The sequence below is a fragment of the Thalassophryne amazonica genome, chromosome 16 (genome assembly GCF_902500255.1).
Source record: "Thalassophryne amazonica chromosome 16, fThaAma1.1, whole genome shotgun sequence".
NCBI lineage: Eukaryota > Metazoa > Chordata > Actinopteri > Batrachoidiformes > Batrachoididae > Thalassophryne > Thalassophryne amazonica.
This window is the reverse complement of record NC_047118.1, coordinates 80,701,296-80,718,694: the sequence shown is the minus strand read 5'-3', so window position 1 is coordinate 80,718,694 and position 17,399 is coordinate 80,701,296. Positions and strand designations below refer to the sequence as shown.

The following is a 17,399-nucleotide window of genomic DNA, read 5'->3' as shown; positions in this document are numbered from 1 at the left end:
CCTGTTCTGTGCACCGGCTACATTTCCTGTATATTTGTTTTGTGAATTGTTTTGTAATTTGTGGTGGTAGCATGGCCCAAACAGAGGGTCACTCCTTTGAGTCTGGTCTGCTTGAGGTTTCTTCCTCAAAGAGGGTTTTTCCTTATCACTGTCACCTGTGTGCTTGCTCTGGGGGTTACTTGTGTGAAGCCCCTTTGAGGCAACTTTGTTGTGATTTTTCACTATATAAATGAAAATAAATTGAAATTGAAATTGCCTGTCAGTGTGTGTCATTGCGCGCAGGGCCTCATTCAGTTTACGAGTTTTCTCATTGGCACGCAAGATTGTGTGCCAGTGCAGGGATCAAATTCATGCAAGTGTCAAGGTGGCTTTTCAAGCGTACCATCTAATGACACGCATTGGCACGACGAATTGCTTGGCAGTGTGGAGCCAAAATTCGTGTAAATGTTAAGGTGGCTTTAGTGTTGCATCTGTGACACCTCTGCTGGCTTTACAGGCAAACTGCAGGGGGTCTGTCTTATCTTCCACCTGCTTCAGTATCTCCTGCTTCACCAGTTTCTCAAAGGTTTTCATTACTAATGAGGTGAGAGGTACTTGTATGAACTCATTCAAAGTTCTGAGATTATTGCACTTAGCAACAGGGACAATAGTGGCATGTTTTCGTACTTTAGGGACTCTCTTCTCCTGAAGAGACTGACTCAAAATTACTTGAAAACCCTCACTTAGTTGCGAAGCACAGCACTTAATCACCGGCCACTGTTATTTTCTCAGTGTTGCAGTTACTGAAGTCTGTCTCACCTGGCGCCCTGTGTTTTTTTCCTTGGTGACTTTAACCCTATGAATTGTAAAAAGACACTGAGGAGTTTTATATAGTACATCACTTGGAATACTGGGACATTGGATCACTGCCACGAGTCTTTCAGTGGGGCCTATAAGTCTGTCCCTGGTCGTCCTCTTAGATTTTCCAAGCACAATTGGGTGAACCTGCTCTCCTCATATAGGAATGTGCTGCATCGGGACATGGTGCGGGCACGTGAAATCCAGGTTTGCAGAGAGGAAAGTACTCTGGCACTTCATGGGTGCTTTGAGTGTATGGAGTGGTCCATCTACCAGGGATCATCAAACCATATTGATGAACTGACAGGTATAATATGCAGCTTCATCTCTTTCTGTGTGTCCAGTGTGATCCCAACAAAACCAGTCATTTCCTATCCTAATAACGATTACCAAGGTGAAACTTCTTTCGGCTCACTCTTGCACCTGCAGGCGAATACGTAGTATGTACTAACCAACCTTATCATTCACTAGGGTGTTCCCTGGAGGGTACCATTAATTCGCATAGATGCTGATAATTTAATTAATTTAATTCATTGTATTGATATAGCACCATATCACAACACTTAGGGGAGGTGATGGTCTAGTGCAGAGGTATTCAGCTCATTCCAGAAAGGGCCAAGACGGTGCAAGTTTTCTTTGCAACCACCCACTCCAGCAGGTGATTTCACTGATTAACTGATTCCACCTGCTCTGTGTGATGTTAATCAGTGAAATCACTTGGTGGAGTGGGTAGTTGCAAGGAAAACCTGCACCCTCTCAGCCCTTTCTGGAATGAGTTGAATACCCCTGGTCTAGTGGTTAAGCGTTGGGCTTCAGACCAGAGGATCCTCGGTTCAAAACCCAGCCAGACTGCAAAATCAAGGTCCTTGGGCAAGGTCCTTAATCCCCTAGTTGCTCCCGGTGTGGAGTGAGCACCTTGCATGGCAGCACTCTGACATTGGCGTGTGAATGGGTGAATGTGAGGCATAATTGTAAAGTGCTTTGAGCGTCTGATGCAGATGGAAAAGCACTAAATATGCAGTCCATTTAAAATGTAGTCCATTTACAACAACACTGCCTAAGGTGCTTTTCTCAGGTAAGGTCTAACCTTACCAACCAACCCCCCCACCAGCAAGCACACAGGCAACAGTGGTAAAGACAAACTCCCTCTGGTCTCCATACTGTATCTCTGACTCCATAACAGCTCATAAAGAAAGGCTGGCTGATAATGTCATTATCTGCCCTCTGAAATGGAATGGTTTGGTATCCTTTCACAGTGTGGCTGTACTGTGTTCAGCAGCAGCACCTGCCACACCCCCATTACACCTCCTGGTCCAGGAATTTTGAAGGCAGTGTGACCACATTGTGACATATATTGAAATAAAATTGGCATCATTAAACATGATGCAGACTAGCAGGTGTCAAAATAATAAAAAGAAAAAAACTTAAGAAACAACTCAAAAAAGATCAAAAGTCAGTTAAAAACAAATTCAAAACAGAAGCCGTTGTCGCCGACCCAACGGTCCCCCTAAAAATCAGTCCCCCCGATGACGCGGTTCACGGATTAACGCCTCGATTCTGCTTCAAACTGCACATCAGTCATCATCTGTCTCAGCAACAGATATCTGAAGCTTTTGTACAACAATCATTTCCACATAAATTCAGCATTATTTCATCATAAAAGGCTGCAAAAGTGATCAGAGTGCCGCAGCAAAATGAGCTGTTATGTGATGCGTTCACTGCGTGTTGGACATTTCAAAGCGTCACAGAATTTTGCCTCGTTTCTGCTTAAAACTGACTTTAGAATGATTTAAAAGGTTCTACCTTTTTAATCTGATGGTTAATAATCACATTAATAAATTTGATTGCTTTGGGTGAAGAGACTCTGTCTCAGATGTGCTGCTGTGGTCCAAAATAACACATGCACAGTGGAGGCAGGGTGGACCAATTTTTAGGGGAGACCGTTTGGTCTGCTACACTGGCACACAGCAAGACAGACATACAGTAGTGCTATGTGACTGAAAAGATTAATCCAGGTTTTGAGTATATTTCTTATTGTTACATGGGAAACAAGGTACCAGTAGATTCAGTAGGTTCTCACAAATCCAACAAGAGCAAGCATTCATGATATGCAAACTCTTAAGGCTATGAAATTGGGCTATTAGTAAAAAAAAGTAGAGAAGGGGGTGTTCACAATAATAGTAGTGTGACATTCAGTCAGTGAGTTTGTCAATTTTGTGGAACAAACAGGTGTGAATCAGGTGTCCCCTATTTAAGGATGAAGCCAGCACCTGTTGAAGACATTGTTCAGAAGAACAGTGTAGTTTGATTAAAAAGTTGATTGGAGAGGGGAAAACTTATACGCAGGTGCAAAAAATTATAGGCTGTTCATCTACAATGATCTCCAATGCTTTAAAATGGACAAAAAAAAAAAAAAAAAACAGACACGTGGAAGAAAACGGAAAACAACCATCAAAATGGATAGAAGAATAACCAGAATGGCAAAGGCTCACCCACTGATCAGCTCCAGGATGATCAAAGACAGTCTGGCGTTACCTGTAAGTGCTGTGACAGTTAGAAGACGCCTGTGTGAAGTGAATTTATTTGCAAGAATCCCCCGCAAAGTCCCTCTGTTAAATAAAAGACATGTGCAGAAGAGGTTACAATTTGCCAAAGAACACATCAACTGGCCTAAAGAGAAATGGAGGAATATTTTGTGGACTGTAAAATTAGAGTAAAATTGTTCTTTTTGGGCCCAAGGGCTGCAGACAGTTTGTAAGACGACCCCCAAACTCTGAATTCAAACCTCAGTTCACAATGAAGACAGTGAAGCATGGTGGTGCAAGCATCGCCTACTATGGTGTTGGGCCTATATATCGCATACCAGGTATCATGGATCAGTTTGGATATGTCAAAATACTTGAAGAGGTCATGTTGCCTTATGCTGAAGAAGACATGCCCTTGAAATGGGTGTTTCAACAAGACAATGACCCCAAGCACACTAGTAAACGAGCAAAATCTTGGTTCCAAACCAACAAAATTAATGCCTCGCAGATGTGAAGAAATCATGAAAAACTGTGGTTACGTATACAACTAAATACTAGTTTAGTGATTCACAGGATTGCTAAAAAAGTAGTTTGAACATAATAGTTTTGAGTTTGTAGCGTCAACAGCAGATGCTACTATTATTGTGAACACCCCCTTTTCTACTTTTTTTTTTTTTTTTACTAATAGCCCAATTTCATAGCCTTAAGAGTGTGCATATCATGAATGCTTGGTCTTGTTGGATTTGTGAGAATCTACTGAATCTACTGGTACCTTGTTTCCCATGTAACAATAAGAAATATACTCAAAACCTGGATTAATCTTTTTAGTCACATAGCACTACTATTATTCTGAACACTACTGTACAACAACAAACACCTGCTGCTGGTTGCTGTAAGAGTAGCACCCAAGAGACACTGAATGCCAGTCCTTTCATCTCGCAACAAACTGAGGCTGCAATTTGTCTTTTACAGTTTTTTGTCTTTGGTGACTCCTACATGTAACTCCTTGCTAAACATGAGCCCACAGTACTTCTACACCAGCTAAACACTGTTGTCATGTTTGTGTGTCTGAGTTAATGCGAGGACTTCTTTCTTTTTTTGGTTTGATATAATGAAGTATCAGTTGCTCTTGTCTTTTGCCTTCAGCCCCTCCGAGCTGTTTGCAGCTCGGTCCAGGAGTCATAAGATCCCTGTCAGAGGGCAGAAGGACTTCTTTCCCAATGACTCAGAGGAGCAAAAACAGCGTCTGGAGCAGAGTCTGAATGAACACTGGAGCCTGGTGTCAGAGGAGCGAGTAGAGAGGCTGTGAGTCTACATTCAGTAACACCAAGGGTAAACTTGTGCGTGGGCCAATCAATTACAACCCTTCATTAACTTAACCTCGTTCATGTCAGTTATTTTAATTAATGGTGCTCTGAGGATGTTGTACTTTTTCCTCATGATGTCGCAACCTCGTTCATGTCAGTTATTTTAATTAATGGTGCTCTGAGGATGTTGTACTTTTTCCTCATGATGTCACACCACGCGAGTCGTGGTAGAACAGACATGACTGTGACTTTTTGTAAATTGATGAAGTTGTTCCGTATACTGTAGCTCATATAATTAGCCAACTACATGTTAAATGAGCTAGCAATAGAGTAGCCAAAAATTACTTCTGTCTACCAATAGTGACACTTACAGTGCAGTCTTAGTATACCATGTTCTCTACAAAAACCCCAGCTGTAGCCCAGCTGGGGTTAAGGGATGAACTCAGGGATCAAAATGAAGCCCCCTTTTTAATATTATTATATTTAAGTAAATATTAGAGGAGTGGGGTACAATTAGTTATACCTAACAGCTAACGTTAGCTTATCTAGCTGGCTGTAGCAACGTTCATCGTAACTTACAAAATAGTTGGTTCTTTTGTGTTTGATAACCCACATTAATTCATACTTTTATCCACATTAATTTTATATGTATTTGTTAATACTGTTGCTGTAGGTTTAACTACGCTATTATACTTTATACACTAATTACCGTTTTTGTTTATCGTGTTAGCTTGCTGGGTACGGTTCTCTGATTAACGGCTAATGTAGCTCTTCTACTATAACTAGTTTATTTTCGTTATTTACAATTTTATTTTACATGGTGTAGATTTTTAATGATTCTTCAGTTTATGTGTTATTTTAAAGATAACATATAGTACCTACGTTTTTATGTTTCCATTTGATAGCATAATGTTTATACTTTTTATTTTCTTATAGTATGCTAGTGGAGTTAGATAGATAGATGCCAGTACACTCATACACTCATAGCTTCTGTTTCTATAATAAAATACCAGATTTATAGCTTAGCCTACTAACTATATTGAAATTTTACTAGTAGTCTACATACTAAATTACCTATACTACAGTCTTCTCCTGTGATGTCTTATCTTTCTTATGTCTTATTATTTATTATATATACTTTTTTCTTGAGCATCTTGGGTGGGTAGGGAGAGTTCCCATGGGATAAAAAAGCTTTTCAACCTACCATCCCTGGTTTTCAAGACCAGGCACCTAAGTGGCTCTACTCTACTCTTTTCTACTCTCCTATTTTATTCTTCCTTTTTAAATATTTAAATATACCTTTATATACTAGCATAGTTCCACCTTAGAATTGGAATATAATATATAAGCTATACCTTACTGAATTTTCATAAAGATTCCAAAAAGTTTGTTTCCACTGTTGACAGCCTAAAGTTTTTTAGATAACAGTATGAGGTAAAACCTGCAAAATGGTTACAAATGCCATTTTCAGTTTGTCACAAAGGAAAGATGCTCCAATTTTGTTTGAACAAATTTAAAATATTGGTTGCGCTAATATGATGAAAAAAGGAAAGGCTGTGAGTAAGGACCACCTTTTTTGCCCTTTGGTGACCAAGCATTCAAAATGGTCATAACAGGGCTCACTGAAGACTGGAAACATGTTGCTTGGTGTGACAAGTCTTGATTTCTGTTGTAGTGTGTGTGCATGTATGACTTTTATGACAAATGGAGCACCTAGCAGTAGAACTAGGCCCCGAGGACCTTTAAACCTCCTTTCTACCCAGCGGTCCAGGTTTTTAGGGATGGTACCAAAATAACAAACCTGTACTGTACCCAGTTTTTGGGACTCTTTGCTTGGGGTAACAAAATAATGGAAGGGTAAGAAAAGGGAGGAGCTAACCCACTGCTGTCCATTGATTGGCTCATAGCAACATAGGAACGCTTCATCACTGTGCAACAGCTTACGCGCTATACAAAATCCTGTCAGAAATATACCCAGCTGTTGGGAAAGGGTCGTAACACGAACCCGCAACAGGGGGCGCAAAAGAACGGACAATGGATAAGACAAAGAGTAACAATTTAATGTTGTGAATCGCACAACTAAATACAGATACAGATAGTGCCAATTGTACACAAGGTGACGTGCGGGCAGGCTCGAAGATAGGAGACCTCTGGCGATCTGAGAGCCGGGACCCACACAGCTTCCACCACCAACGGCCTGAAGAACACCAGAGCCGCCAAGTCCTGAGTCCCCAGGTGGTCACCGTCTTCTGTTGCAGACCCTGGTACTGCTGGCAGAAGATGACAAAACAGTTAAGGTGAGTGTGTATCCACACACCCAGTAATCCTTGGAACTAGTTCCTTCGGGAGGGAGAACCTCCACCTCCAATAAAGAACAAACGTGCAGCTCCTGTCAGTCGCTTCCTTAGGAGGAGTGAGAGGCGAGGACGTCGCTGACTCTCACTGTATACCACTCCAGCAGGGACTGAGACGCAGGAACACGGCTGCAAAGCAGAATAATAATGATAATAATATCGTTAGATACAGCAGAGAAGATTACCTTTGACGGTAGTAGATTTCTCGGCGAGGAGGTGGAGTAATGATCCGGCTTTTATAGAGATGACGGTGATTGTTGACATCTGGTGTAAATGAGTGACAGCTGTCACTCTGTCTCGGCGCCCTCTCATGCTTGAAGCCTGCACTCCAAGCAGGGCGCCGACTGGTGGTGGTGGGCCAGCAGTACCTCCTCTTCAGCGGCCCACACAACACCCGGCATTTTAAATATCCACACGACGAAGAATGTCAGTGAAAAACAGCCAGGTTTAGTCAAACGAGGTGGTGCAGACTTTTCCCATCTCAATGATGTGCATGTCAACGTCTGCCATTGCTCCACCTACCAAACAAAACGTACTGCTGGCAGTGGAAATGCAAGCCAAGCCATGCTTAACTGTTCCGAACCACACGGTATCATACTGACCCGGACCACTCAGTGGAAACGAGGCTTCTTATCAGGATCTTTTCTCTGGATTCTGTATTGTCAAGAAGATGAGATTCTATGACTTCTACTGGACGGGGCACCACTCCAGTGCAGCTTACCCCCCAGCCAAAGTAGTGCAGCATATAAGTGAAACAATCATGCAAATGGTGACAAAAGCATCAAATTCGACAGAAATACGAGGTCTGTCAATAAAGTATCATACCTTTTTATTTTTTTCAAAAAACTATATGGATTTCATTCATATGTTTTTACGTCAGACATGCTTGAGCCCTCGTGCGCATGCGTGAGTTTTTCCACGCCTGTCGGTGACGTCATTCGCCTGTGAGCACGCCTTGGGAAGGAGTGGTCCCGCCCCCTCGTCGGATTTTCATTGTCTGGAAATGGCGGAATGAAAAGGACTTTTTTTCCATCAGAATTTTTTCAGAAGCTGTTAGAGACTGGCACCTGGAAACCATTTGAAAAATTTATCTGGCTTTCGGTGAAAATTTTACGGGCTTCACAGAGAATAAGGACTTTTACTACAGCTTTCAGGACTGCTTTAAGGACGGTCGGCGTGCCACGCTCCGAGCTGCGACGACGCGGCACAAACCACTGGATCATTTCTAAACGGATGGCTCTGTGGAGCCTGGTTATCACAAGAGCTGGACATCAGCCATTTTCCGGCAGATTTCACTTTTAACAAGAGATTTTGTCATGGAAAGCCGCGCGGAGGCTTCGCGCGTCACGACCGATTCGCTGATGAAGCGAGACAAAGGAACACCTCCGTTTCGGAGTGTTAGAGGACAAGTTGGGACATGTCCAGCTCTCCACAATTTCTCTTATACTCACTCGACTGGTAAGCACTGAAAGCCGAGATAGACATGTCCCAACTTGTCCTCTAACACTCCGGATCAAATTGGTCGTGACGCGCGAAGCCTCCGCGGCTTTCCATGACAAAATCTCTTGTTAAAAGTGAAATCTGCCGGAAAATGGCTGATGTCCAGCTCTTGTGATAATCAGAGAAAGAGCACACGACGGTCTTGTATCTGTTGTGAAAGTGTCGTGACACGGACCCACAACAGGGGGCGTTAATGAACGGACAATGGATAAGCCAAAAAGTAACAATTTAATGTTGTGAATCGCACAACGAAGTACAGACAATAACAATATGGTGGAATGTCAAATATACACAAGGTGACGTGTGGCTAGGCTCGACGATAGAAGACGTCTGGCGAGAGAAGAGCCGGATCCCACACAGCTTCCACCACCAACGGAGCTGAAGAACACTGGAGCTGCCATGCCCTGCGCCCCAGGTGGCCACTGTCTTCAGCAGTCAGACCCGGTACTACTGGCAGAGAACAGAGACAGTACTGATGAATGTGAGTTTGCACACTCAGTAATCCCACAGTCTGTGTTTATTTAGGAGGAAGAACCTCCACCTCCGATTCACACACTTGTGCAGCTCCCGAGATAACCACTTATCTGGGTGGGGTGGGAGGCGAAGCCGTCGCAGTCCACACCAAACGCCAACTCAGCAGACAGGGTATCCGTCCCAGGAAAACGGCTGCAAAAGAGATCAGACTAATGCTCGAATTAAGGTTCAGCAGAGAATTACCTGAATGGTAGCTGATTTCTCGGCGGGGAGGTGGAGTTGCAGTCCGGCCTTTATGGTGGTGGTGATGAGTAGTGGATGAGTGACAGCTGGTACGGATGATGGGTGACAGCTGTCACTCCCGGTCGCTCCGACGCCCTCTCGTGCTTGAAGCCCGCACTTCAAGCACAGCGCCATCTTGTGGTGGTGGGCCAGCAGTACCTCCTCTTCAGCGTCCCACACAACAGTATCCACAGAGCCATCCGTTTAGAAATGGTCCGGTGGTTTGTGCCGCGTCGTCGCAGCTCGGAGCGCGGCGTGCCGAGCGTCCTTAAAGGGGTCCTGAAAGCTGTAGTAAAAGTCCTTATTCTCTGTGAAGCCCGTAAAATTTTCACCGAAAGCCAGATAAATTTTTCAAATGGTTTCCTGGTGCCAGTCTCTAACAGCTTCTGAAAAAATTCTGATGGAAAAAAAGTCCTTTTCATTCCGCCATTTCCAGACAATGAAAATCTGACGAGGGGGCGGGACCACTCCTTCCCAAGGCGTGCTCACAGGCGAATGACGTCAGCGACAGGCGTGGAAAAACTCACGCATGCGCACGAGGGTTCAAGCATGTCTGACGTAAAAACATATGAATGAAATCCATATAGTTTTTTGAAAAAAATAAAAAGGTACGATACTTTATTGACAGACCTCGTACTCCTTAGGCACTCCTCTTTAAAAAAAAAAAAAAAACGATTGGCCACTTGACTTTTCAATCGGTGGTTAGGTAGGGGTCAATTGAAGAATTACACAGAGGTCAAAATTAAAAGATGCTCCAATCATATTGAAAAATATTCCACATTATTTGCCTGATCATAAAAATTCCAAAAAGTTATAGTTTGGACAATCTGTGACTGAATTCTATGGAGTTACGGGATAAAAACAGCAAGAATGGTGACAAAGGTCAGTGTCATTTTGTACAGGGGTCAAAAGTTAAAGTTGCTCCAATTTTGGTAAAAAGTGATGCAAATTAGTGGTTGAGCTAATAGGATTAATAAATGGAATAGTTTTGACAGTGTTGAATGCTTGGTCTCCAAAGTAAAGGTCAAACAGGGTCTGTTGGATTCTATGACATGTCAAATCAAATCAATTTTATTTATATAGCGCCAAATCACAACAAACAGTTGCCCCAAGGCCCTTTATATTGTAAGGCAAAGCCATACAATAATTACGGAAAAACCCCAACGGTCAAAACGACCCCCTGTGAGCAAGCACTTGGCGACAGTGGGAAGGAAAAACTCCCTTTTAACAGGAAGAAACCTCCAGCAGAACCAGGCTCAGGGAGGGGCAGTCTTCTGCTGGGACTGGTTGGGGCTGAGGGAGAGAACCAGGAAAAAGACATGCTGTGGAAGGGGGCAGAGATCGATCACTAATGATTAAATGCGGAGTGATGCATACAGAGCAAAAAGAGAAAGAAACAGTGCATCATGGGAACCCCCCCACAGTCTACGTCTAAAGCAGCATAACCAAGGGATAGTCCAGGGTCACCTGATCCAGCCCTAACTATAAGCCTTAGCGAAAAGGAACGTTTTAAGCCTAATCTTAAAAGTAGAGAGGGTATCTGTCTCCCTGATCCGAATTGGGAGCTGGTTCCAGAGGAGAGGAGCCTGAAAGCTGAAGGCTCTGCCTCCCATTCTACTCTTAAAAACCCTAGGAGCTACAAGTAAGCCTGCAGTCTGAGAGCGAAGTGCTCTATTGGGGTGATATGGTACAATGAGATCCCTAAGATAAGATGGGACCTGATTATTCAAAACCTTATAAGTAAGAAGAAGAATTTTAAATTCTATTCTAGAATTAACAGGAAGCCAATGAAGAGAGGCCAATATGGGTGAGATATGCTCTCTCCTTCTAGTCCCCGTCAGTACTCTAGCTGCAGCATTTTGAATTAACTGAAGGCTTTTCAGGGAACTTTTAGGACAACCTGATAATAATGAATTACAATAGTCCAGCCTAGAGGAAATAAATGCATGAATTAGTTTTTCAGCATCACTCTGAGACAAGACCTTTCTAATTTTAGAGATATTGCGCAAATGCAAAAAAAACAGTCCTACATATTTGTTTAATATGCGCATTGAATGACATATCCTGATCAAAAATGACTCCAAGATTTCTCACAGTATTACTAGAGGTCAGGGTAATGCCATCCAGAGTAAGGATCTGGTTAGACACCATGTTTCTAAGATTTGTGGGGCCAAGTACAATAACTTCAGTTTTATCTGAGTTTAAAAGCAGGAAATTAGAGGTCATCCATGTCTTTATGTCTGTAAGACAATCCTGCAGTTTAGCTAATTGGTGTGTGTCCTCTGGCTTCATGGATAGATAAAGCTGGGTATCATTTGCGTAACAATGAAAATTTAAGCAATGCTGTCTAATAATACTGCCTAAGGGAAGCATGTATAAAGTGAATAAAATTGGTCCTAGCACAGAACCTTGTGGAACTCCATAATTAACCTTAGTCTGTGAAGAAGATTCCCCATTTACATGAACAAATTGTAATCTATTAGATAAATATGATTCAAACCACCGCAGCGGAGTGCCTTTAATACCTATGGCATGCTCTAATCTCTGTAATAAAATTTTATGGTCAACAGTATCAAAAGCAGCACTGAGGTCTAACAGAACAAGCACAGAGATGAGTCCACTGTCTTAGGCCATAAGAAGATCATTTGTAACCTTCACTAATGCTGTTTCTGTACTATGATGAATTCTAAACCCTGACTGAAACTCTTCAAATAGACCATTCCTCTGCAGATGATCAGTTAGCTGTTTTACAACTACCCTTTCAAGAATTTTTGAGAGAAAAGGAAGGTTGGAGATTGGCCTATAATTAGCTAAGATAGCTGGGTCAAGTGATGGCTTTTTAAGTAATGGTTTAATTACTGCCACCTTAAAAGCCTGTGGTACATAGCCAACTAATAAAGATAGATTGTTCATATTTAAGATCGAAGCATTAAATAATGGTAGGGCTTCCTTGAGCAGCCTGGTAGGAATGGGGTCTAATAGACATGTTGATGGTTTGGAGGAAGTAACTAATGAAAATAACTCAGAACAATCGGAGAGAAAGAGTCTAACCAAATACCGGCATCACTGAAAGCAGCCAAAGAGAACGATATGTCTTTGGGATGGTTATGAGTAATTTTTTGTCTAATAGTTAAAATTTTATTAGCAAAGAAAGTCATGAAGTCATTACTAGTTAAAGTTAATGGAATACTCGGCTCAATAGAGCTCTGACTCTTTGTCAGCCTGGCTACAGTGCTGAAAAGAAACCTGGGGTTGCTCTTATTTTCTTCAATTAGGTCTAAGGATATGATTCCTTCTTTATGTTCTCTAATGCCATATACCAACACAGTGCAGAGTAGCTACCTAAACTCTGTAAGTGAGATAGAGTAGCTCGTCAATAGTTTTACATCCTCATTGAATACAACTTTGGATGCTGTAGCTCCTCTGAAAAAGAGAACTTTAAATCAGAAGTGCCTGACTCTGTTGTGTGTTGGGGGGTGTGGCTGGACATTTTGGTGTTCTTTTCTTTTCTTTGCTCTCTAGGTGGCATGAAAACTGATTTGTCTGTGGAGAAGGTGCTGGCTGAAGAGTCCTTCACCCTCATCAACATCATGTGCAGCACCTGTGAATGGTGCTCACGTGCAGCCTTAAAGACTTTCAGCTGAAGCAGATAATTGGATGGCGTTCTGCATTTAAGTCATGTGTGATTCAAGCAGAATTGCCGGGAACTCGACCTTGTGATGTTCGTTTGTGAGACGCTGAGGACCGCGCCTGGGTTTGACACATCGAGCCTGTGAAGCAGGAAGGGTGAGGGACACATGCTGTCAGCACACATCAGAGGTGATTAAGTGTTTGACTAATTGTTGATAGTAACTTGGTATTTTGTTACGCAGTATATTTGAATTGTGATGAGAATTGTGCAGCTTGCTTCTCACTGTTGTGGCGTGCGGACAAGTGATCCTCCACCTGTTGTGAGAAGCTGCTCATTTGCATAAAGCTTAAAATACAGACCTGAATGTGTTGCTGATAGTGTGTGTCTTTTGAAGGATATTAGTTGTAACTGCTGACTTACCTCACCTCTTCTATGCTTCGCAGAGAGTCGGTTTGTTGTGTCCGCCTGGGGGGTGTTTGGCGGTGGTAGTGGGTCCAGGAGCGCCGGGCTTCGATCCTTTTGGGCGCTGGAGAGCGTGCCAGCCTTCACTCCACCAGAATGACGCTATTTTGGTTTTTACACTTTGTTGTGCACCAGCGGGTGAAATAAATATTGTTTTTGTTATTGGAACCGCTTTCTGGTTATTTTTAGCGCTGGGTTCCGTCTGACGCAGGTCCGCTCCTCAACCCGCGTCGACACATAACAGACTCCGTGGTATAACTCACAAACTCGTAGCTTAAAGCAGATAACCCGTAAGTTGGAGAGGAAATGGCGTCTCACTAATTTAGAAGATCTTCACTTAGCCTGGAAAAAGAGTCTGTTGCTCTATAAAAAAGCCCTCCGTAAAGCTAGGACATCTTACTACTCATCACTAATTGAAGAAAATAAGAACAACCCCAGGTTTCTTTTCAGCACTGTAGCCAGGCTGACAGAGTCAGAGCTCTATTGAGCCGAGTATTCCTTTAACTTTAACTAGTAATGACTTCATGACTTTCTTTGCTAATAAAATTTTAACTATTAGAGAAAAAATTACTCATAACCATCCCAAAGACGTATCGTTATCTTTGGCTGCTTTCAGTGATGCCGGTATTTGGTTAGACTCTTTCTCTCAGATTGTTCTGTCTGAGTTATTTTCATTAGTTACTTCATCCAAACCATCAACATGTCTATTAGACCCCATTCCTACCAGGCTGCTCAAGGAAGCCCTACCATTATTTATTTTGCTTCGATCTTAAATATGATCAATCTATCTTTATTAGTTGGCTATGTACCACAGGCTTTTAAGGTGGCAGTAATTAAACCATTACTTAAAAAGCCATCACTTGACCCAGCTATCTTAGCTAATTATAGGCCAATCTCCAACCTTCCTTTTCGCTCAAAAATTCTTGAAAGGGTAGTTGTAAAACAGCTAACTGATCATCTGCAGAGGAATGGTCTATTTGAAGAGTTTCAGTCAGGTTTTAGAATTCATCATAGTACAGAAACAGCATTAGTGAAGGTTACAAATGATCTTCTTATGGCCTCAGACAGTGGACTCATCTCTGTGCTTGTTCTGTTAGACCTCAGTGCTGCTTTTGATACTGTTGACCATAAAATTTTATTACAGAGATTAGAGCATGCCATAAGTATTAAAGGCACTGCACTGCGGTGGTTTGAATCATGTTTATCTAATAGATTACAGTTTGTTCATGTAAATGGGGACTCTTCTTCACAGACTAAGGAGACTATGGAGTTCCACAAGGTTCTGTGCTAGGACCAATTTTATTCACTTTGTACATGCTTCCCTTAGGCAGTATTATTAGACGGCATTGCTTAAATTTTCATTGATCAGGATATGTCATTCAAAGTGAATATTAAACAAATATGTAGGACTGCTTTTTTGCATTTACGCAATATCTCTAAAATTAGAAAGGTCTTGTCTCAGAGTGATGCTGAAAAACTAATTCATGCATTTATTTCCTCTAGGCTGGACTATTGTAATTCATTATTATCAGGTTGTCCTAAAAGTTCCCTGAAAAGCCTTCAGTTAATTCAAAATGCTGCAGCTAGAGTACTAACGGGGACTAGAAGGAGAGAGCATAACTCACCCATATTGGCCTCTCTTCATTGGCTTCCTGTTAATTCTAGAATAGAATTTAAAATTCTTCTTCTTACTTATAAGGTAATCATGTCCCATCTTATCTTAGGGACCTCATAGTACCATATCACCCCAATAGAGCGCTTCGCTCTAAGACTGCAGGCTTACTTGTAGTTCCTAGGGTTTGTAAGAGTAAAATGGGAGGCAGAGCCTTCAGCTTTCAGGCTCCTCTCCTGTGGAACCAGCTCCCAATTCAGATCAGGGAGACAGACACCCTCTCTACTTTTAAGATTAGGCTTAAAACTTTCCTTTTTGCTAAAGCTTATAGTTAGGGCTGGATCAGGTGACCCTGAACCATCCCTTAGTTATGCTGCTGTAGACTTAGACTGCTGGGGGGTTCCCATGATGCACTGAGTGTTTCTTTCTCTTTTTGCTTGTATGCACCGCTCTGCATTTAATCATTAGTGATTGATCTCTGCTCCCCTCCACAGCATGTCTTTTTCCTGGTTCTCTCCCTCAGCCCCAACCAGTCCCAGCAGAAGACTGCTCCTCCCTGAGCCTGGTTCTGCTGGAGGTTTCTTCCTGTTAAAAGGGAGTTTTTCCTTCCCACTGTTGCCAAGTGCTTGCTCACAGGGGGTCGTTTTGACCGTTGGGGTTTTTACGTAATTATTGTATGGCCTTGCCTTACAATATAAAGCGCCTTGGGGCAACTGTTTGTTGTGATTTGGTGCTATATAAATAAAATTGATTGAACTGATTGATTGAATTAGTGATGAGTAGTAAGATGTCCTAGCTTTACGGAGGGCTTTTTTATAGAGCAACAGACTCTTTTTCCAGGCTAAGTGAAGATCTTCTAAATTAGTGAGACGCCATTTCCTCTCCAACTTATGGGTTATCTGCTTTAAGCTGCGAGTTTGTGAGTTATACCACGGAGTCAGGCACTTCTGATTTAAGGCTCTCTTTTTCAGAGGAGCTACAGCATCCAAAGTTGTCCTCAATGAGGATATAAAATTATTGAGGTAATCTATCTCACTCACAGAGTTTAGGTAGCTACTCTGCCCTGTGTTGGTATATGGCATTGGAGAACATAAAGAAGGAATCATATCCTTAAACCTAGTTACAGCGCTTTCTGAAAGACTTCTACTGTAATGAAACTTATTCCCCACTGCTGGGTAGTCCATCAGAGTAAATGTAAATGTTATTAAGAAATGATCAGATAGAAGGGAGTTTTCAGGGAATACTGTTAAGTCTTCTATTTCCATACCATAAGTCAGAACAAGATCTAAGATATGATTAACGTGGTGGGTGGACTCATTTACATTTTGAGCAAAGCCATTTGAGTCTAATAATAGATTAAATGCAGTGTTGAGGCTGTCATTCTCAGCATCTGTGTGGCTGTTAAAATCGCCCACTATAATTATCTAAGCTAAGCACTAAGTCAGACAAAAGGTCCGAAAATTCACAGAGAAACTCACAGTAACGACCAGGTGGACGATAGATAACAATAAATAAAACTGGTTTTTGGGACTTCCAATTTGGATGGACAAGACTAAGAGTCAAGCCTTCAAATGAATTAAAGCTCTGTCTGGGTTTTTGATTAATTAATAAGCTGGAGTGGAAGATTGCTGCTAATCCTCCGCCTCGGCCAGTGCTACGAGCATTCTGGCAGTTAGTGTAACTCGGGGGTGTTGACTCATTTAAACTACCATATTCATCCTGCTGTAACCAGGTTTCTGTAAGGCAGAATAAATCAATATGTTGATCAATTATTATATCATTTACTATCAGGGACTTAGAAGAGAGAGACCTAATGTTTAATAGACCACATTTAACTGTTTTAGTCTGTGGTGCAGTTGAAGGTGCTATATTATTTTTTCTTTTTGAATTTTTATGCTTAAATATATTTTTGCTGGTTATTGGTAGTCTGGGAGCAGGCCTGTGACATATGTTACCCCGTAACGTGATAAGTAAGGATGACACATGGTCCAAACTATTTCTTTTTAAAACCGTATTAACTAGTAATTTACATCACTTTTTACCATCATTGGAGCAACTTTAACTTTTGACCCCTGTACAAACTGAAACTGACTTTTGTCACCATTCTTGCTGTTTTTATCCCGTAACTCCATAGAATTCAGTCACAGATAGTCCAAACTTTGCCTTTTTGGAATCTTTATGATCAGGCAAATAATGTGGAATATTTTTCAATATCAATCAACTTCAATCAACTTTTTTCTTATATAGCGCCAAATCACAACAAACAGTTGCCCCAAGGCGCTCCATATTGCAAGGCAAGGCCATACAATAATTATGAAAAACCCCAACGGTCAAAACGACCCCCTATGATTGGAGCATCTTTTAATTTTGACCTCTTTGTAATTCTTTTCTGCTGAATTTGATGCTTTTATCACC

General features: G+C 41.9%; 1 protein-coding gene across 1 annotated transcript in view; it reads left to right on the top strand.

Annotated features, from left to right (window-relative positions):
- tsen54 (TSEN54 tRNA splicing endonuclease subunit) overlaps positions 1-17,399 on the top strand; it is a 62,720-nt gene that overhangs the window by 5,309 nt on the left and 40,012 nt on the right. Inside the window, exon 2 of the mRNA XM_034190525.1 lies at positions 4,509-4,667. Coding sequence (XP_034046416.1) covers positions 4,509-4,667 — 159 coding nt within the window. The remainder of the gene's footprint in view (positions 1-4,508; positions 4,668-17,399) is intronic.